We start from the raw sequence: 23,168 nt of genomic DNA on the forward strand, positions 1-23,168 counted from the left end.
ATTTTACTTATTTTGTATATTTCTTTTACAGTACAGATCCAATCAAAATTGGACAGTGAATGGGGTACACAACAAAACAAAAACATAACATGAAAACTAAGAAATCATCTGGTTAACCAGGATGTTTTTTAATGACCGGGCCAGATGGACAGAATTGGGTTCAGCAAACCATTGCACAATTTATCCTGGGGCTGAACATCAAAGGGCTCTCAGAGGAATAACCATCACTTTCAGGTGGACCTTGAAGCCTCTTAGCATCCAATGCAACAATTTCAAAATCAATGTCTTTTCTGGTTTGAGGGCATTGTTCCCTGAAGGGTTTAGCTGCTGCTTTTTGTACATGCAGTATAGCAATAGCACTTAGACTTAAATACCGCTTTACAGTGCTTTACAGCCCTCTCTAAGCGGTTTATAGAGTCAGCATATTGCCCCCACCAATCCGGGTTCTCATTTTACCCACCTCGGAAGGATGGAAGGCTGAGTCAACCTTGAGTCTGGTGAGATTTGAACTGGTGAGCTACAGCCAGCAGTCAGCAGAAGCTGCTTGCAGTACTACACTCTAACCAATGCGCCACCAAGGCTCATCTTCCAAGTTGCCTCCAGTGGCATTCCTGTAACTAGGACATGTCGCTCTAGTCTAGTCCAACTAAATGATGAAGAAGATATGACTCTTGTTGTCAAATGGCATCATAAATTGGTGTGCCAGCAAAACCAGAGAAAGCCTTCCCTTGCTGTGGCTTCTACTTGTTGCCTAAATAGGTGAGAGTGCAGGAGAATTACAAGTCACTAATCCACTATTTTACTATTCATAGTAACTACCAAGACTAATATTAATAGATCATTTTGATGTTTGTTGACAGCAAGCAACTTCATAGTCTTCGGAGAGGGGCGGCATACAAATCCAAATAATAAATAAAATAAATTATTGGCTTCATGTTTATTCTGGGGTTGTTTTCCTTCAGCAAGATTCTCTGCTTTAGCTGATTCTTCAACTATTAAATGTCCAACTTAAATGTTGTGAAAGTCATTATTTACCAGATAAATTGTCATATAGTTAACTATGTTAAGACCAAGTAACTTGGAGTCATTGAGTTGACAAGCCCCCAAAGTTTTTGCTCAGGTGAAAACAAATTCTAACAATCTATTTTGAGATTTAACTCATCTTTTTCCAAAACATACTTTTCCTTTGGCTATGCCTTTAGCCATAGATATGAAAACTGAAAAAGCAGATTATAGTAGTTGTTGGTATGTCTCGGTATAGCTAGGCTATGAGACCTTTGACATACACTGAGCAGAGAATTTTAACAGAGTGTGGATGTGTGGTAAAGCCAAAGAAAAAGACACAGACTTAGTTATGCTTAATAAGTACTATTTACATATATACAAAATAGAAACAAGCCATAACAAGCACTAAGCCATCCAATATAATAAGTACTAAGCAAATACACTCCCCCCTCAAGGCAAAGCAAAAGTGAATGAGCGTTAAAGGAGTACTGAGGGAAGGGAGTACTGGCGCCCTCTTATGGTGAACCAGCCCAAAATATTTAAAGTGATAGTACAAGAGACTACAATAGGTAGTTTACAATGGCAAACCCTAACAACCATGTACCTTGTACTAACAGTAGTGTTAGAGGGAGGACACAAATCTGAAAATAAGTGGTACAAGGCAAATCCTGGGGAGCACTGGGCCATGAGGGCAATCTTGTCCTTCTCCAAGGCTTGTATTCCTTGGGAATGACAATGACGTGGCCTTTTTTGTGTGGCTGTGATGGTGCTTGGGCTGAAGTCGAGGCCTGGGCCTGGACTTCAGGGTTGGCCTCGTCATTGCCACCAAGTGCTCTGCTGTTCAGGATGGCCTTGATGGAGGGGAAAGAAATCATTATTTTCTCATTTCTTTTTGTTTTGTTTTTTTTCTCTTTCTCTGTTTGTTTGTGTGTGTGTGTGTGTAAAACAGAGACAGAGAGACATGCTAGCAGGGTCTATCCACCTTAAAAAGAATCCAAACCGCACATACGAACTGAATAAACAATCTCTCACTGCCAACCCACACTCAGTAAAAGACCTTGGAATACTAATATCGAATGACCTAAGTACTAAAGCCCACTGCAACAATATCGCCAAAAAAGCTTCTAGAGTTGTTAACCTGATCCTACGCAGCTTCTGCTCAGGCAATCTCACACTACTCACAAGAGCCTACAAAACTTTTGCCAGACCCATCCTAGACTACTGCTCATCTGTCTGGAACCCATACCACATCTCAGACATCAACACCCTTGAAAATGTCCAAAGATATTTCACCAGAAGGGCCCTTCACTTCTCCACTCGAAACAGAATATCCTGCAAAAATAGACTAACAATCCTGGGCCTAGAAAGCCTAGAACTAAGGCGCCTAAAACACGGTTTGCGTATTGCCCACAAGATCATATGCTGCAATGTCCTACCGGTCAATGACTACTTCAGCTTCAACCGCAACAACACAAGAGCACGCAACAGATTCAAACTTAATACGAACCGCTCCAAACTTGACTGTAAAAAATATGATTTCAACAATCGAGTTATCGAAGCGTGGAACTCATTACCGGACTCAATTGTGTCAACCCCTAACCCCCAACATTTCTCCCTTAGATTCTCCACGATTGACCTCTCCAGGTTCCTAAGAGGCCAGTAAGGGGCGTACATAAGTGCACTGGTGTGCCTTTGGTCCCCTGTCCAATTGTCTTTCCTTTCTTTCACCTATCATATATATTCTCTTCCTTTAATATGTCCTCTCCTCTAAATTCACTTTTACCCTTATATATATTACCACATGTCTATTTTTCTTCCTATGTATTTGTGTATTGGACAAATGAATAAAATAAAATAAAAATAAAAAATAAAAATTGCCTTTCCTTCTTCTTACTAAACTTTGCCAAACATGTTTTTTTCCCTCGAGTCCATCATCTGTTCATATCGCAGGTCCAAATAATGCTTCATCTTTATTAATATTTATTTTATTTTAATACTTGCATAAAATCAGGTGCTTAATGTTTGGTTAACTTAGGAACTGCCATCCTGGTGAAAGTTGGCCTTTCATTGACTGTGTTTTTTTCACATTTAATATCCTGGTGTTGTCAATGTCCTTTGTATAGCCGTGAATTAAAAACTAAAAACAAAACAACCAGAGGACCGTCTATGTCATTGTCTCCAGCTTTTCAGAAACTTGACAGTCTGTTTCTGGTCTTTGAGGAATGGCTCCTTATCTCTGTTTTCCATTTATTTCCACCAGTTGTGATCATGTGTGCCAGCAGTGACGCAATACGGAACATCATGTTGGCTGCACATCGGCAAGGAATGACTAGCGGAGATCATGCTTTCTTCAATATTGAACTTTTCAACAGTTCGTCATATGGTAATGTAATTTCTGTCTTCTACTGGATTGCAAGATTTTTCTAAACATGCTAACGATTTTAGTGATGGTGTCAGTTTTTAAGCAAGTCGTGGTAACTTTTCAAACAAGCATTTGAATTATGACATTTGGCAAACATGAAAAGAAGCAAAAGTAGGCAGACAGATCCATGGTTAATTCAGTGAAAATTAATTTTGTTCATGGTTGCTTCCCATGTTGTTTTCAGAAAATTGAGCTATTCTGTAAAATTGTTTTTTATCTGAATCCCAGCCTTCTCAAGAAAGCTGAACCCTGAAACAATTAACATTTCAAAAGTAACTTTTATTGGAAGGCAATGATAGCAAAGACACTGTATCACACTCTGATTGACTGAGGCATCATTTGGTCTTCTTAAACTATAAGAATTATTTGTTTGTTTGTTTGTTTGTCCAATACACAATAATACACAATGAAGGTTATACAGGATATAGTAGAGAAGAAATACGAGATATAGGAGAGACTATAGGACAGGGACGGAAGGCACTCTAGTGCACTTATGTACGCCCCTTACTGACCTCTTAGGAATCTGGAGAGGTCAACAGTGGATAGTCTAAGGGTAAAATGTTGGGGGTTAGGGGATGATACTATAGAGTCTGGTAAAGGAGTTCCACGCTTCGACAACCCGATTACTAAAGTCATATTTTTTACAGATGTTTTAAAAGGCCCACCAGATTAGCTTCCCCTAGTTAATGGGCACAACTTTTCCGTTTGCTTTGTAGCAATATGCAAGTGATTTGTGTTTGTCTTTCAACTTTTCAATTTGCCTGTACTCTTGGACGTTCATTGTAGTCTCCTCCAGATGCTAACCAGGGCTGATCATGCTTAGTTTCCAAGCCAAGAGAAAGGCAGGTGATGTCATCTGCTGAGACCTGAATACTGATTGATGGATTGATTGGTTGGTTGGTTGGTTGATTACCATTAAGTTTGTTTATTTATTTATTTATTTGTTTATTATTTATTTATTGTTAGAGTTGGAAGGGACCATGTGGGTCATCAAGTCCAACCCCCTGCCTAAGCAGGAACCCTATAGCATCCCAGCCAACTGGCAGTCCAATTTCCTCTTAAAAATGTCCAGAGTATTGGAGTTCACAACGTCCGCATAATCAAGTTAATGTTGATTATTAGCAACTACATCGATTGAGTCTCTCCAGAATGATCTGTCCCAACCTGGCTAAGATTTTTCAATGGGGACTTTTCACTGTTGCAGTCAAGTTCATCTGCCCTGCTGTTGGTGGTCATCTTATCTTTCTTCTCCCAACATTGTGGACATCTCTAGAGGAACGGGGGCACTCTCATAGTGTGTCCAAACTTTATTACCGTAGTCTGGGCTTGTCATTTGTGCCTTAAAGGATAGCTCTAGATTAATTCCCTCTGTTCTCCTGTAATGGTTTGTGGGAATAACCTTGGGAGACAGGAGATAGTGATGGTTGGATAACAGGTCAGCAATTGAGCCCACAGAAGGAATGGGGATATGGCAAATGTCTCAGAAAGGATTTTATCCCCCTCCCCCGCAAAGAACAAACGTACTTTCAGATTTTCAAGATTCTGTTAATGCAACTTTGGGATAAAGATGGAGCTAATACTTCTGGGTAGGTTTCTTGTTTGGACTACCTTGCAAGGCTGACATTTTTAGCGATTTTTAATTATTAGATTTGTTTTAATTATTAGTCACTCATGCCCTCATCACCTCGAGGCTCGACTACTGTAACGCTCTCTACATGGGGCTACCTTTGAAAAGTGTTCGGAAACTTCAGATCGTGCAGAATGCAGCTGCGAGAGCAATTATGGGCTGCTCTAAGTATGCCCATATCACTCCAACACTCCGCAGTCTGCATTGGTTGCCGATCAGTTTCCAGTCACAATTCAAAGTGTTGGTTATGACCTATAAAGCCCTACATGGCACCGGACCAGAATATCTCCGGGACCGCCTTCTGCCGCATGAATCCCAGCGACCGGTTCGGTCCCACAGAGTTGGCCTTCTCCGGATCCCGTCGACTAAACAATGTCGTCTGGCGGGACCCAGGGGAAGAGCCTTCTCTGTGGCGGCTCCGACCCCCTGGAACCAGGTCCCCCCTGGGATTAGGATTGCCCCCACCCTCCTTGCCTTTCGCAAACTCCTTAAAACCCACCTCTGCCATCAGGCATGGGGGAACTGAAACATCTCCCCCTTGCCCATGTTGTTTTGGTGTTAGATTGACTGTATGCATGTTTTTAATATTCTGGGGTTGTTTTTTATGATTTTTTTAGTTTAAAATTGTAATTGGATTGGTGGGTATTGGATTTGTTATTATGTATTGTTTTTACCTTGTTGTGAGCTGCCCTGAGTTTGCGGAGAGGGTCGGCATATAAATCCAATAAATCTAATCTAATCTAATCTATATATTGTATTATTACTGTTGTGAGACGCCCCGAGTCTACGGAGAGGGGCAGCATACAAATCTAATAAATAATTAAAAATAATAATAATTTCCAGATTTTTAATTTATTTCCTTCTGGAGAGTTAAGAAAAACTATTATACGTGATGAAGCAAAATTTGAAAGTCTCACTGGCTACTCATAAAAACCTTGGTCAGAAAAGCACCATTTATTCATTTCTATTTGATGACTTTATGCGGAGAATTATAACTATTTTGCCCTTTAATATCTTGTTTGGGTTATACTTTTAAACTTGCATTACTGGAAATTAGCTGAGTGTTCGGCAAAAAAAAAAGTTTAAATATTTGAGTTTTGTTTCATTTTTACTAGCTCCTTCTTTTGATAGTAAGTTTCAGTGGAGCGATATCCATGGTGCAGTTTGAGGAGAGAGACCGGGTCATTTAACAAATAAAACTTCACTTTAAATAGTGTACTTGCACAGGAATTCCCCAAGGTAGCATGTTTAGATGCAGGAAAAACTTGCCATCTAAGCAAGTGTGTGTGCGGTTTGTGGGTCTTGCAAGTTATTTAATGGACAATATCCAAGGCTTGACTTTAGTGTTTGGCTTCATTGAAAGTTATTTCTAGGAAGTGAGCTTGTTTGCTTATGTATGTATTTATTTATTTATATCATATTTATAAATTACCCTTCATTAAAATATATCACAAAAATGTGTGTGTGTTTCTCTCTCTGTGTTCTTGTACATATATAAATAAATTGCATACCTATGCGACACCATTACTTTGAGTACTTTGCAAAATAAATACCTTAGCAAAAAAAATAAATCATAAATTAAAAGGCAATGAAAATACCGTTTGGTATAAACCCTACCATCTTAAAATGTACCAGGCAAATAATAACAAATTGATCAAAGCTGAAACGCTTGAAAAGACTGCTTTAGTTTTGCTTCTGTAGGACAGGTGTTCTATTAACATTTTGTCAAAACCAAGAGAGCTCTCTTCCTGTCAGGTAATATATACCAGCTGAACCGTTTTGGTTAGTGGTTAAGGCAGCAGGCTAGAAACTAGGAACCTTGGAGTTGCAGTCTTGCCTTGGATATCAAGCTAGCTGGGTGACCTTGGACCAGTCACAGGTTCTCAGCCCTAGGAAGGAGGAAATGGCGAACCACTTCTGAAATCTTGCCAAGAAGATACTTGTCCAGGTAGTTGCCAGGAGTCAAAAGCAGACTTGATACCCCAGTATGGCTTAAACACACTTTATCAAGGCAATTCTATACGCCATCTGTTCTTGCAATCCAGTCCTAAATCCAGGGATGAAATGCTCTCGGTTTGCTTGTGCCTATCAGTCGTCGGAGAATCAGTCGCGAAGGGAGTGCAAGGCTTCACCCAGGCGCCGCCATTCTTTTAACCTCTGTGCATGCACAGAATGATTTTTGCATGCGCAGAGGGTAAAAGAACCCATATGGTGGCATCCGAGTCAGTGGGCGGAACCTTGCACTACCTTTGCGACCGGCTCTCCAACTAGCGATAGGCATGAGCAAACCAGGAGCATTTCACCTCTGCCTAAATCTACTAGGCCACTGGGTACTATGGCCTTACTATTCCTATGGACAGTTTTTTTGGAGAAAAACCACATAGTGCCGCTCAAATTACAGTGGTACCTCTACTTAAGAACTTAATTCGTTCCGTGACCAGGATCTTAAGTGGAAAAGTTTGTAAGAAGAAGCAATTTTCCCCATAGGAATCAATGTAAAAACAAATAATGCATGCGATTGGGGAAACCACGGGGAGGGTGGAGGTCCTGTTTCCTCCCAGGAAATTCCTATAGGGGCCCTCTGGAGGCTTCTCTCCGCCTTTTCCATTTATTTATTATTATTATTTATTACTTAGATTTGTATGCCGCCCCTCTCCGAAGACTCGGGGCGGCTCACAACATGTAAAAAACAAATCATAAGCAATCAGACAGATTTAAAATATTTAAATATTTAAAAAACCCCATATGCTAACAGTCACACACACAGACATACCATGCATAAATTAAACGTGCCCGGGGGAGATGTTTTAGTTCCCCCATGCCTGGCGGCAAAGGTGGGTTTTAAGGAGTTTACGGAAGGCAGGAAGAGTAGGGGCAGTTCTAATCTCCGGGGGGAGTTGGTTCCAGAGGGCCGGGGCCGCCACAGAGAAGGCTCTTCCCCTGGGGCCCGCCAACCGACATTGTTTAGTTGACGGGACCCGGAGAAGGCCCACTCTGTGGGACCTAATCGGTCGCTGGGATTCGTGCGGCAGGAGGCGGTCTCGGAGATATTCTGGTCCGATGCCATGAAGGGCTTTAAAGGTCATAACCAACACTTTGAATTGTGACCGGAAATTGATCGGCAACCAATGCAGACTGCGGAGTGATGGTGAAACATGGGCATACCTAGGTAGGCCCATGACTGCTCTCGCAGCTGCATTTTGCACGATCTGAAGTTTCCGAACACTTTTCAAAGGTAGCCCCATGTAGAGAGCATTACAGTAGTCGAATCTCGAGGTGATGAGGGCATGAGTGACTGTGAGCAATGAGTCCCGGTCCAGATAGGGCCGCAACTGGTGCACCAGGCGAACCTGGGCAAACGCCCCCCTCGCCACAGCTGAAAGATGTTGTTCTAATGTGAGCTGTGGATCGAGGAGGACGCCCAAGTTGCGGACCCTCTCTGAGGGGGTCAATAATTCCCCCCCCAGGGTGATGGACGGACAGATGGGATTGTCCTTGGGAGGCAGAACCCACAGCCACTCCGTCTTATCCGGGTTGAGCTTGAGTCTGTTGACACCCATCCAGGCCCCAACAGCCTCCAGGCACCGGCACATCACTTCCACCGCTTCGTTGACTGGGCATGGGGTGGAGATGTAAAGCTGGGTATCATCCGCATATTGATGATACCTCACCCCATGTCCTTGGATGATCTCGCCCAGCGGTTTCATGTAGATGTTGAATAGCAGGGGGGAGAGGACCGACCCCTGAGGCACCCCACAAGGGAGAAACCTAGGAGTCGACCTCTGGCCCCCCACTACCACCGACTGCGACCGGCCAGAGAGGTAGGAGGAGAACCACTGAAGGACAGTGCCTCCCACTCCCAACCCCTCCAGCCGGTGCAGAAGGATACCATGGTCGATGGTATCGAAAGCCGCTGAGAGGTCAAGGAGCACCAGGACAGAGGATAAACCCCTGTCCCGGGCCCGCCAGAGATCATCCATCAACGCGACCAAAGCGGTTTCCGTGCTGTAACCGGCCCTGAAACCCGACTGCTGGGGACCTAGATAATCGGCTTCTTCCAAGGACCGCTGGAGCTGGAGTGCCACCACCTTCTCGACAACCTTCCCCATAAAGGGAAGGTTGGAGACTGGACGATAGTTGTCAAGTACGGCTGGGTCCAGAGAGGGCTTCTTGAGGAGGGGGCGCACAAGCGCTTCTTTATAGAGTGATGGAAAAACTCCCCTCCCCAAGGAAGCGTTGGTAATCTCCTGGGCCCAGCTCCGTGTCACCTCCCTGCTGGCCGAAACCAACCAGGAGGGACACGGATCCAGTAAACAGGTGGCGGAACTCACAGCTCCGATGACCTTGTCCACTTCATCAGGTGTCACCAGATCAAACTCTTCCCAGACAGGTGGACAAGTACGTGCCCCAGTCACCTCGACTGACTCGTTGTCAGTCGACTCTGTTACACATCCCTGTTTCCTCCGAGGAGATTCCTAGAGAGGCCCCACAGAGGCTACTTTCCACCTTTTCCAGCCCTGTTTCCTCCCAGGAGATTCCTAGAGAGGCCCCACGGAGGCTTCTCCCCGCCTTTTCCGGCCCTGTTTCCTCCCAGGAGATTCCTAGAGAGGCTCCACAGAGGCTTCTGTCCACCTTTTTCATCCTTGTTTCCACCCAGGAGATTCCTAGAGAGGCCACACGGAGGCTTCTCCCTGCCTTTTCCGGTTACAGTTTCAGAGGCTTGGGTTTGTAAGTTTGTAAAAGGGTTCTTGAGAAGAGGCAAAAAAATCTTGGACATCTGGTTCTTTTCTAGAAAACTTTGTATGTAGAGGCATTTTTAGGTAGAGGTACCACAGTTCTTGGCAACATTATTCCCGAGTTACACAGCTGATATTTTTCAACTTAATGGTCTGTTATCCCAGACAAATGATTTAAAATGCTATTTTCTTTTGGAATAAATAAAGTCATTTTGGAATAAATACTTAGGCAATGTAGACAGTCCTTGCCTTACAACTACAGTTGGGTCCATAATGTATGTTGCTAAGCAAAGTAGTTGCTGAGTGAATTGTGCCTAATTTTCTAACCTTTTTTTTTTGCTGCAGTTATTTAAGAGAATCATGTGGTCATTAAACAAATCCAGGTTTCCTCCTTAACTTTGTTTATCGGAAGCTGGCTGGGGAAAGTCATAAATGATGATTATATGATCTCAGATTGCTGCATGCATCATAAATACATGCTGGTTGCCAAGCACCCAGATTTTGATCATGTGATCAGAGAATGCTGTAAGTGTGAGAATTGGTTGTAAATTACTTTTTTAGTGCTGTTTTAACTTCAAATGGTCATTAAGTGAGTGGTTGTAAGTTAAAGTTGCCTATAAATTGCAGTGCCTTGAGTGATACATGTTATGCCAAGCCATAAGCTGGTTGGGTTCACACATTTATTTTATTCCAAAAACAGCAAACCGTATTATGATTTATTTTATTTATTTTATTTTGTTGGTTTTGTCAAGTATTGATGGTATACAAAGATATAATAATATTTATATACATGATACTAGTAAAAGAGAAACATTAGGACAGGGGATGGAAAGCATGCTGGTACACTTATGCACGCCCTTTACTCTGACCTCTTAGGAATCAGGAGAGGTCAACAGTGGATAGTCTAAGGGTAAAGTTTTGGGGGTTAGGTGATGATACTACAGAGACTGATAGTGAGTTCCATGCATCAACTATTTGGTTACTAAAGTCGTATTTCCTGCAGTCAGGTTTAGAGCGTTTTACTTTAGGATTGTATCTGTTGTGTGTGCTTGGGCATTGTTGTGGTTGAAGCTGAAGTCGTCGTTGACAGGAAGGATGTTGTAGCAGATTATTTTATGGGCCATGCTTAGGTCATGTTTAAGGTGACGTAGTTCTAAGCTTTCTAAACCTAGGATTGTAAGTCTAGTTGCGTAGGATATTCTGTTGTGAGTGGAGAGCTCTTCTAGTAAAATATCTCTGGACATTTTCTAGAGTGTTTATGTGCAAAATATGGTGTGGGTTCCAGACAGATGAGCTGTATTCAAGGATTGGTCTTGCAAAAGTTTTGTATGCTCTGGTTAGTAGTGTGAGATTACCGGAGCAGAAACTACATAGGATTAAATTAACAACTCTGGAAGCCTTTTTGGTGATGTTTCTGCAGTGGGCTTTGGCACTTAGGTCATTTGATATGAGTATTCCAAGGTCTTTTACAGAGTGAGGGTAGTCTATAATGTCTTGTTTATTCAGTTTGTATTTGGTGTTCTGATTCTTTTTGCCAATGTGTAGGACAGAGCATTTTTTGGTTAAATCCAGAAATGAGTTCTTTAAAATGCTTCTCTGTATACAGACTGGATTTTTGAGTTTATAGATATTTGTGGAAATACTCTTGCAAGTTTTGGACTGAATGCTTTTTTTTTGAGTTACTGAATGGACGGAACAAATAGGAATAGTAGCAGAAAGGCAGTTGCAACATGGTTAACCATGTGTCAGCATTAATTTGTGATTCTGCAACTAACATCTAGTGGCACTTAACACTTAACATTGTTTCAGCAAACTAAGCATTCAGCATTTGCATACCTTTATTTCTAAGTGGTATCTCATGGTCATTCATAATCATGCTCTTTTACAAAAAAATAAAAAATTCAAAGCATGAAGACAAGATGAAAGAATTCATACCGCAATATTTTGGTAGTGAAATTATGCTTTCTGTATAACTGCATCTTTATTTCTCACATGGCTTGCAAGGTTTCCACGTCTGTAATAAGCTAAGAACAAGCATAAAGTTTTGCAATACTGTATTAGGAACCTATTGGTGTGTTGTGAGCTTTGCCTGCCCGCTCACATGGTCTTCTGTCTTAATAGAAAATAGCTCACATGAAAGAATTTTTGCAATAACTCCATTGGACCTGCCCATTTCTGGCAGTTGATATAAGACACACAACTCTACCACATGACAGGCCTTGCTAGTGAGAATTATTTTAATTATGTATTTGATGGATTTTAAGGCCACCCAAGTCAAACAATGTGACTCTGGGTGGCGTGGAGCGAAAAGCAAACAATAAACCAAAGAAATAACCACATAACTTTCAAAACCCTGGGCAAAATATAAATTGATGGCCAAACATGCTAATTAAACAACTCCATTCAACTGGATCCAAACACTAAAAAAAAAGCCAGGTCTTAATAGCTTTTCTGAAAGCAAACACAGGTGAGGCCTTTGATGTATTGGAAGCAAGATCATGCCAGAGCACAGGAACAGCCACCGAAAAAGCAACATGGTAAATTCCATGAGATGACAAAATCTAAAAGAGGGATCCCGTAGCACAGGGATGTTAAACCCGATTGCGTCACGGACTGTTTTGTGACGTATCGGGATGCCTTTTGCCATTGTGGAGCAATTCCTTGTGTGTCCAATCACACTTGGCCAATAAAGAATTCTGTTCTGTTCTAGTCTATATTGAAGGCCACTGAAAGATTAAGGAAAGCCAGGATGGGCAGAGGCACAGCTGTCTATAAAAACATGGCACACTATAGAGTCACGGTGGTGCAGTTGTTAGAGTACAGCACTGCAGGCTACTTCAGCTAACTGCTAGCTGTAGTTCAGCAGTTCAAATCTCACCACCGGCTCAAGGTTGACTCAGCCTTCCATCCTTCCGAGGTGGATAAAATGAGGACCCAGATTGTTGGGGGGCAATATGCTGATTCTGTAAACCACTTAGAGGGGGCTGTAAAAGCACTATGAAGTGGTATATAAGTCTAAATGCTGTAATTCTATTGCTATGCTATATTTTGGAGGAACATTAAACGTTTTTGAACTTTCCATTTCAAAAAATGTTGAGATTCCACCAAGGCCAGTGGAATTGGTATAGTGAAATTTAACCATTGTGGATGCATCAGAGAGGGCCAAATTTTGGAGGAAATACAGTGGTACCTCTACTTACGAACTTAATTTGTTCCGTGACCAGCTTCTTAAGTAGAAAAGTTTGTAAGAAGAAGCAATTTTTCCCATAGGAATCAATGTAAAAGCAAATAATGCGTGCGGTTGGGGAAACCACAGGGAGGATGAAATGCCCTATTTCCTCCCAGGAGATTCCTAGAGAGGCCCCACGGAGGCTTCTCTCCGCCTCTTCCAGCCCTGTTTCCCTCCCAGGAGATTCCTAGAGAGGCCCCACAGAGGCTTCTCTCCGCCTCTTCCAGCCCTGTTTCCCTCCCAGGAGATTCCTAGAGAGGCCCCACGGAGGCTTCTCTCCGCCTCTTCCAGCCCTGTTTCCCTCCCAGGAGATTCCTAGAGAGGCCCCACAGAGGCTTCTCCTTGCCTTTCCCAGTTACAGTTTCAGAGGCTTGGATTTGTAAATGAAAAATGGTTCTTGAGAAGAGGCAAAAAAATCTTGAACACCCGTTTCTATCTAGAAAAGTTTGTAAGTAGAGGCGTTCTTAGGTAGAGGTACCACTGTATCTTATTTTTCTTCCCAACTGTGTATATGAAACTAGGAAGAAAGTAAGGGACTATCCTTGACTTCATAATAGAACAAGTACTCTATTATCCAGATGGTCTCTCTCACGCTTACCCTCACTTGACCTAGGTGGGATAATACTTCAGCAATAGGAACAAATGACTGTTTTTCGTACCTGGACTGCTGATTGCAACCTCAGTTCATTCTGTTTTGACACTTGAATCTTGGTATTTTTAGACATGTCTGGAGTTTTATGTCCAAAGGTATTAAAGAGACAGTGTGACCTTTTCTCTTAATTTTTTTTTGAAAGGACACTTTATCCCCATATTAAACTCAAAGCCTCTTCTCTGCTTCTTTCTGATTTTTTTAAATTTAAATGCATGGCTACCCACTGTCAATCCTGTATTTTATTTTGCTTAATGTAGGAAACAATTCACAAGGATTTTCCATTAGACTGAAGATAAAAAGAATCATTTCCTGTTTTTTCCTCTATTTTTTTCTTCTTAATTGGAACAATTTTACCTTATAACCGCCCCGTCGCCTTTTGGCAAGATGGGCAGCAAAATAAGTTAATAATAAATACATTTTACAAGGTTAGAAAAAAACCCTAGACTTACAGGTCCAATAAATCCAATAAATCTAAATCTACAGGTCACTCTTTCTTTTCTAGTCCTAGAGGATATGTATGCTTCTTTTCATTCGTATTTTCTTTTCATCCAGAATTTTCTGCAAATAATGATCCATTATGATCTATTTTGCAAATAATTACCTAATGATCTCTTTTTGAAGTCATTAAACAATTCCTTTTTGATACAACTCTTTATTTCAGGAATCCATTATGAATTAATCTCATTGGAGATAATTACAGTTAAGGAATATGTAATTTAATTGCATTGAAGTGGATTGAATATGGACCAGTTTAAATTAATACATTTAAATGAACATGGATTCTGCTCTTAGAGCAGGAAGGAGAATCTTTGGCCCAAAGGTGATAGATAGAACTGGTAGTGGCTGCAGGAAACACTCTTTGGGGACCCTGAAATGCTCCCATCAACTTCACAGCCTCCAGAGATTCACTTGGAGCAATGCTCTCTACATGGTGCTACCTTTGAAAAGCGTACAGAAACTACAAATTGTGCACAATGCAGCTGCGCAAGCAGTCATGAGCTTGCCCAGACACTCACATATTTCTCCAACACTACGTGGTCTGCATTGGCTGCCCATTGGTTTCCGGACTCAATTAAAAATGTTGGTTATGACCTATAAAGCCCTACATGGCATCGGGCCAGAATACCTCCGAGACCGCCTTCTCCCGCATGAATCCCAGCAACCAGTCAGGTCCCAAAGAGTCGGCCTTTTCCAGGTTCCGTCAACCAGACAGTGTCATTTGGCGGGACCTAGGGGGAGAGCCTTTTCTGTGGGGGCCCCAATCCTCTGGAATCAGCTGCCCCCAGAGATTTGCACTGCCCCCGCCCTCCTCGCCTTCTGCAAGAGTCTGAAGACTCACTTATGCCACCAGGCCTGGGGCTATTAGATCTTTGCCCCCTGCGCAGCATATGCGTTGAGAGTATGTGGAGTGAATGGAATAATTGTTTTCTATGGTTTCTGGTTTTTTTTTTAGATTTTTAATTAGATAATTGGATTTAAGATATTGTGTACTGTATACAGTATTTTATATGTTGTGAGCCGCCCCGAGTCCCTGGAAAGATTAATTTATCCAATTAATAAATAATAAATAATTAAATAAATTCAAGCTTTAATCTGAAGCAAGTCTCCTAGCATTTCCCAATGTGTTATCGGTTACTTCTTACTAAGCAAAGCAACACCTGGGAAAACACAGTCAAAGGAGAAAAGAGAAAAACAAGCTCTTTATAGTCCCTGGTATGGAATTTGTTAGAATAATAATAATAATAATAATTTATTAGCTTTGTATGCCGTCCCTCTCTGAAGACTCGGGGCGGTTCACAACAATAATAAAAACAATGTTACAGTGGAACAAATCTAATATTAAAAGAGAAAAAACACATAAAACCCCATCATTTAAAACCAAACAACACATACTATTATTATTATTATTATTATTATTATTATTATTATTATTATTTATTAAATTTGTATGCCGCCCCTCTCTGCAGACACGGGGCGGCTCACAGCAGCAATAGAAAACAATATGCAATACAAATCTAATATTACAAAGTTAAAAACCCATAATTTAAAAAACATGCACACAACATACCATACATAAACTATATAGGCCTGGGGAAGATGTCTCAGTTCCCCCATGCCTGATGGCAGAGGTGGGTTTTAAGAAGTTTACGAAAGGCAAGGAGGGTGGGGGCAATCCTAATCTCTGGGGGGAGCTGGTTCCAGAGGGTCGGGACCGCCACAGAGAAGGCTCTTCCGCTGGGTCCCGCCAGACGACATTGTTTAGTCAACGGGACCCGGAGAAGGCCGACTCTGTGGGACCTGACTGGTCGCTGGGATTCGTGCGGCAGAAGGCAGAATATTCATGAAGTGGAAGAGCCAATGGTAAACAAGATCAGCCAATGAATAGGCTTAGCAACTAAGTCAGCCAATGGGTGCTCCACATATCTGAGTTTGTGCAGAGAATCGAAACTGAAGCTAGAAGGCTGGGTGTGGCTGAGCCCACTCTGTACTCTTTCTGTCCATTCTGAACTCTGAACTGAAAGCTTGTCTGCTGCTGGAAATGAAACTGTTTGTAACTGTTGCTACATTGAAGAAACAATCTACTTGTGGTATTGTATATATATATTACTATGTTCATAAATAAGTTAATGAATCCAGCTGAATCAGTGATCTGTGTATGTGTCTGGTTTTGATTCATACAACAAACTGATAGCATTATAAATATTTTCATTTCTCTCTTAGGGAATGGTTCATGGAGGAGAGGAGACAAATACGATCTCGAAGCCAAGCAAGCATACTCATCCCTCCAGACAGTTACACTACTGAGGACAGTGAAACCCGAGTTTGAAAAGTTTTCTATGGAAGTAAAAAGTTCTGTTCAGAAACAAGGAATCCATCATGACGATTATGTAAGTACCTGATCAAGAGTATCAGAATTTTAGCATCTCTAAAATACTACTTAAATTAAATCCAGGATGATAGTGTGGTCTTTTCTAAACTGAATCGAAGTGTACTTCTATTAGTTTTCCCACGTCCTTGCTTTTTTAAAAAAATGCTATTTCTTGTTCATAGTCATTTTTAATAGACACTGGTATCAGTGAGATGGGTGGCATACAAATTTAATAAATAAATATACTACTTCTTCTCCACCCCAAGAAATGGGCCTTCTAAGATATGAAGTCATGAAGAGATAGAGTCCATAACCTAAAGTACAGTGATACCTTGTCTTACAAACTTAATTGGTTCCGGGACGAGGTTCTTCAGGTGAAAAGTTTGTAAGACGAAACAATGTTTCCCATAGAAATCAATGGAAAAGCGATTAATGTGTGCAAGGCCAAAATTCACCCCTTTTGCCTGCCGAAGTGCCCGTTTTTGCACTGTTGGGATTCCCCTGTGGCTCCCCTCCATGGGAAACCCCACCTCCGGACTTCTGTGTTTTTGCGATGCTGCAGGGAAATCCCACCCCATGCCCAGTCAACGAAGCGGTGGAAGTGATGTGCCGGTGCCTGGAGGCTGTTGGGGCCTGGATGGGTGTCAACAGACTCAAACTCAACCCGGATAAGACGGAGTGGCTGTGGGTTCTGCCTCCCAAGGACAATCCCATCTGTCCGTCCATCACCCTGGGGGGGGGAATTATTGACCCCCTCAGAGAGGGTCCGCAACTTGGGCGTCCTCCTCGACCCACAGCTTACATTAGAAAACCATCTCTCAGCTGTGGCGAGGGGGGCGTTTGCCCAGGTTCGCCTGGTGCACCAGTTGCGGCCCTATCTGGACCGGGACTCATTGCTCACAGTCACTCATGCCCTCATCACCTCGAGGTTCGACTACTGTAATGCTCTCTACATGGGGCTACCTTTGAAAAGTGTTCGGAAACTTCAGATCGTGCAGAATGCAGCTGCGAGAGCAGTCATGGGCTTACCTAGGTATGCCCATGTCTCACCATCACTCCGCAGTCTGCATTGGCTGCCGATCAATTTCCAGTCACAATTCAAAGTGTTGGTTATGACCTTTAAAGCCCTTCATGGCATCGGACCAGAATATCTCCGAGACCGCCTTCTGCCGCACGAATCCCAGCGACCGATTAGGTCCCACAGAGTTGGCCTTCTCCGGGTCCCGTCAACTAAACAATGCCGGTTGGCGGGTCCCAGGGGAAGAGCCTTCTCTGTGGCGGCACCGGCTCTCTGGAACCAACTCCCCCCGGAGATTAGAACTGCCCCTACTCTTCCTGCCTTCCGAAAACTCCTTAAGACCCACCTTTGCCGTCAGGCATGGGGAAACTAAACATCTCCCCTGGGCACGTTAATTTATACATGGTATGCTTGTGAGTGTGTTTGCTATTACATGGGGTTTTTCTTAAATCGTTAAATATTTTAATTAATTGCATTGTTGTGACTGTTTTACTTGTTGTGAGCCGCCCCAAGTCTTCGGAGAGGGGCGGCATACAAGTCCAACTAATAAAATAAATAAATAAATAAATAAATAAATCCCACCATCACAAAAACGAGCGCTTCGCTGGCAACGGAAGTCCAGAGGTGGGGTTTCCCAGCGAGGGGAGCATCAGTGAAATCGCAGCATCGCAAAAACAGCGAAGTCCTCGAAATCCCACCTCCGGACCTCTGTGCTTTTGCGATGCTGCGATTTCACTGAGGCTTCGCTGGGAAACCCCACCTCTGGACTTCCGTTGCCAGCGAAGCGCTCGGTTTTGCAGGATTCCCCTGCAGCATCACAAAAACACAGAAGTCCGGAGGTGGGGTTTCCCATGGAGGGGAGCTTCAGGGGAATCCCAGCACTGCAAAAACGGGTGGTTCGCTGGCAACGGAAGTCCGGAGGCAGTGCATCCCAGTGGCGGTGGTGGGTTTGTAAGGTGAAAATAGTTTGTAAGAAGAGGCAAAAAAATTTTAAACCCCAGGTTTGTATCTGGAAAAGTTTGTACGACAAGGCATTTGTAAGACGAGATATTACTGGACTTTCCTAGTTCCATTTTGTTTTTGTTTTCAAATTTGTTACCAAATTGCCTGGGGCACATGTCTCCAAATACACCTGCAAACCTATCGGAAGAACTTTGCCAGAGCATAAATGATAGAGAAGAAACTTACCTAAATGTGGTCCAAGGGAGATGTATGGGTGGTTTGCAATGAGTTGACAGCGATTTATGACTTCTAGTGCTTTTACAATTGAAGCAAGAAAATGTTTCCTCTTTGTTTACATTATCATGTATTTGGGGTAACCATGAATGGATTGTTATGCAAATGGAACATAAGTTCCAATTAGTATTGATCTCCTGTACACAGATTTAAATCAAACACTTAAAGAGTGTGGCTTTAGGACTAGGCACAGTTGACAGATTTTAACAGTATAGTAGAACAACAATAAAACAGATTCTACAAATATGACTACCTAGCAGTAGGGGAGAATTCTACTCTCCAGGAAGAGAATGGGGAGTTCGTGCCTCATGCTAAGTTTTAGTGTGATTGTTTGTGTTTTAATGTGTTCCATGAACTGAGTTAGTTGTGATGTATTAAAAGAGCCTTGCTGGCACAGTGGTTAGAGTGCAGTAATGCAAGCCACTTCTGCTAATCACCGGCTGCCAGCAGTTTGGCAGATCGAATCTCAGTAGGCTCAAGGTCGACTCAGCCTTCCATCCTTCCAAGGTCGGTAAAATGAGGACCCAGAGAGGACTGTAAACTACTGTGAAGCAGAATATAAATCTAAATGCTATTGTTATATGCTATTGCTATTTCTGTTAACCATGTCGCAAAGGTGCTTTTTCAACTGGACTTTCTTTGTTTTTCCTTGAAAACGTTTTGCTTCTCATCCAGAAAGCTTTATCGGTTCTGGATGAAGCTTTTTGAATGAGAAATGAAATGTCTTCAAGAAAAAAACAAAGGAAGTCTAGCTGCCTTTTGAAAAAGCACCTTTGAGACAACCAGGACCTGGATGACTGAGAATTTCCATAGATTTGTTAGCCATATCTTCACTTAATACAGTATGTGAGCCAAGTCAGTAGCAGTTGGCTATTAGGAACTTGACGCAAAAGATTGGGAAGCCAAGTGCATAGACTTAGAATCACTTACTGAAGAGCACCACGCACAATGTATGATGCAGCCATGGAAGGAAATTAGAGCTTGAAGAAATGATAGTGGATAGCATATAAAAATGTTTCTCATGGCAGATTAGTAGACAATGTATGATGTGAAAAGGGGACATCTATTTGAAGTCAAGCTAAATTCCAAGTGATGTGATGGATGCATCCAATTTTCTTAGCAATAATATGGACGTTACCATATTTATCATTTCCTTCTTTGGGGATATTTCTTTCAGCTACTCAGCCTAGCTTACAACTTAGAATTACCTGGACATTCTTATGCAAGTGCTAACTTTATTTGATACAGTAGGGTTATGAGCCCAAAGTCAACAAGATGTTTCCACCATTTAATAGCTTCTATAGGTTCTATGTTCTATTGGAGCTCCATTTTTGTGTTCATGAAAATAGAGCAAGTGTGTCAAACTCTATTTCATTTAGAGCTGCATCACGGTTGTGTTTCACCAGGATAGGCATGGATATCACTCATGTCTGATGCATCTGTAGTAGCCCAGGGGGCCACCCTAGACTCCATTTTCAGCTGGGACAGCCTCCTGCAGCGTTCCGCCAGCGAAAATGAGCACTTCTCCGAGCTCTGTTTTCACTGGTAGAGGACTACATGAAGCCGCCAGAGCCGAAAATGGAGTCCCGGGTGTGTGTGCATGCATGAGGACCCCCCCTGAGCTTTGTTTTCATTGGCAGAGGCATTGCAGGCCGGTTCTTTGCTGTTTCCAGGGCGACCCGCAGGCCAGATGTAAGCACCCCATAGGCCTTGAGTTTGATACCCCTGAAATATAGCATTATATTTTGGGTAACTTACTGTTTGATTTGCTTTGTGAAGTTACATCTCTTCATACCCTACATACATTGGACCAGCTCCCATAAATTTTACTCCTATGGCTTAAATTTAACCTGATTTAAGGACAGTAGGTTCATATTTATGGATTTAAATTGTATTACTGGGTAATGGAGTGCAATAAAATATAATAATTGGCATCCATGTATGATAAATATATTTTTAGATAATCATTTAGCAAGCAATCGACTCAATAACAGTGACAATGGGTGCCACATTTGAAGAGCTGAAGGATCAGATTGTCTTGAACAAACTCTGTAAATGTGGTTGTTAAGAGGTGACGCTTGATGCTACCTTGATGTCACAAAATCAGTACACAGTTTAAAAAACAGTAAATAACAGATTTCAAATATTTAAAATTAAATCAAATTAAATCAAACTTTGGTTCTAATGCACCTTCAAGTGCACCATCTCCATTTTTGCTGCTATAAGACAATTGTTGTAATTAACCTTGGCTTTGTATTTGATTCCCCAAATGTGCTGTATGAGAAAGAAGGTGGCTGAGATTTTAAAACAATATCTATATCAGAGTTTTTGCCTATTCAAAAGACATTGAGATGTAGTCCCTGTTATTTCACATTTCACACATATAATATCTTTTGAGCTTCTTCAGGTGTAAAGTTTGATGGCATCATGGGATGGCCTCCTTTAAAGACTTTCATTTGCTTGGAAGTAAAAACCACTTTATATAGACTACACAAAAGATTACTGTATTTTTTGGAGTATAAGACGCTCTGGACTGTAAGGTGAACCTATGTTTTAGGGTAGGAAAACAAGGGAAAAAATCTGCCTCTGCCTCCCAACAATTTGTCTGCTTGCAGCAAACAGCCTGTTTCAGTTTCAATTTCAGCACAGCCTGATTAGCACAAAGGGGGGGGATTTGCTTCTGCCTCCCAGCAACTTGCTTCCTTGCATCAAACAGCCTGTTTCAGTTTCAATTTCAGCACAGCCTGATTAGCACAAAGGGGGGGGGGGATTTGCTTCTGCCTCCCAGCAACTTGCTTCCTTGCATCAAACAGCCTGTTTCAGCATCAGCACAGCCTGATTAGCGCACACACAAACACTGTGGGGAGGCGGCAATAGTCAATCCCTGCAGCCTGAAACAGCTGCTGGCCATCCAAATCAGCTACTTGTGTTAATCAGAGTGTGCTGAAACTGAAACGGGCTGTTTGCTTCTTTGCTGCAAGGAGGCAAATTTATTTATTTATTTATTTATTTATTTATTTATTTATTGGATTTGTATGCCGCCCCTCTCCAGAGACTCGGGGCGGCTAACAGCGACAATAAAACAGTGTACAATAGTAATGTGGTATTGATGATTAAAAATCTATTAATATAAAAACCAAACATACATACATACATACCATGCATAGAATTGTAAAGGCCTAGAGGGAAAGAGGATCTCAATTCCCCCATGCCTGGCGGCAGAGGTGGGTTTTAAGTTGCTTACAAAAGGCAAGGAGGGTGGGGGCAGTTCTAATCTCTGGGGGGAGTTGGTTCCAGAGGGCCGGGGCCGCCACAGAGAAGGCTCTTCCCCTGGGTCCCGCCAGGCAACATTGCTTAGTTGACGGGACCCGGAGAAGGTCCACTCTGTGGGACCTAACTGGTCGCTGGGATTCGTGCAGCAGAAGGCGGTCCCTGAGGTAATCTGGTCCAGTGTCATGAAGGGCTTTATAGGTCATAACCAACACTTTGAATTGTGACCGGAAACTGATCGGCAACCAATGCAGACTGCGGAGTGTTGGTGTAACATGGGCATATTTGGGAAAGGTTGACTCAGCCTTCCATCCTTCCGAGGTGGGTAAAATGACGACCCGGATTGTGGGGGCAATAGCCTAGCTCTGTTTAAAAAGTGCTATTGCTAACATGTTGTAAGCCGCCCTGAGTCTAAGGAGAAGGGAGGCATAAAAATCAAATAAATAAAGCCCATGATTGCTCTCGCAGCTGCATTCTGCATGATCTGAAGTTTCTGAACATTTTTCAAAGGTAGCCCCATGTAGAGAGCGTTACAGTAGTCCAGCCTCGAAGTGATGAGGGCATGAGTGACTGTGAGCAGTGACTCCCGGTCCAAGTAGGGTCGCAACTGGTGCACAAGGCGAACCTGGGCAAACGTCCCCCTCGCCACAGCTGAAAGATGTTTCTCTAATGTGAGCTGTGGATCGAGGAGGACACCCAAGTTGCGAACCTTCTCTGAGGGGGCCAGTGATTCTCCCCCCAGGGTAATGGACGGACAGATGGAGTTATCCTTGGGAGGTAAGATCCACAGCCACTCCGTCTTGTCTGGGTTGAGTTTGAGCTTGTTGACACCCATCCAGACCCCAACAGCCTCCAGGCACCGGCACATCACTTCCACTGCTTCGTTGGCTGGACATGGGGTGGAGATGTATAACTGGGTATCATCGGCGTATTGATGATACCTCACCCCATGCACTTGGATGATCTCACCTAGCGGTTTCATGTAGATATTAAATAGCAGGGGGGAGAGGACCGACCCCTGAGGCACCCCACAAGGGAGAGACCTAGAGGTCGACCTCTGACCCCCTACTAACACCGACTGCGACCGACCAGAGAGGTATGAGG

General features: G+C 42.7%; 1 protein-coding gene across 2 annotated transcripts in view; it reads left to right on the forward strand.

The window, feature by feature from the left end:
- NPR3 (natriuretic peptide receptor 3) overlaps positions 1–23,168 on the forward strand; it is a 102,693-nt gene that overhangs the window by 18,139 nt on the left and 61,386 nt on the right. For both annotated transcript variants that reach the window (XM_070743487.1, XM_070743488.1), the window contains exons 2-3: positions 3,266–3,388; positions 16,393–16,559. In XM_070743487.1, the coding sequence (XP_070599588.1) occupies positions 3,266–3,388; positions 16,393–16,559 (290 nt within the window). The remainder of the gene's footprint in view (positions 1–3,265; positions 3,389–16,392; positions 16,560–23,168) is intronic.

This window comes from Erythrolamprus reginae, chromosome 2, assembly GCF_031021105.1.
Source record: "Erythrolamprus reginae isolate rEryReg1 chromosome 2, rEryReg1.hap1, whole genome shotgun sequence".
In the NCBI taxonomy this organism is placed as follows: Eukaryota; Metazoa; Chordata; class Lepidosauria; order Squamata; family Dipsadidae; genus Erythrolamprus; species Erythrolamprus reginae.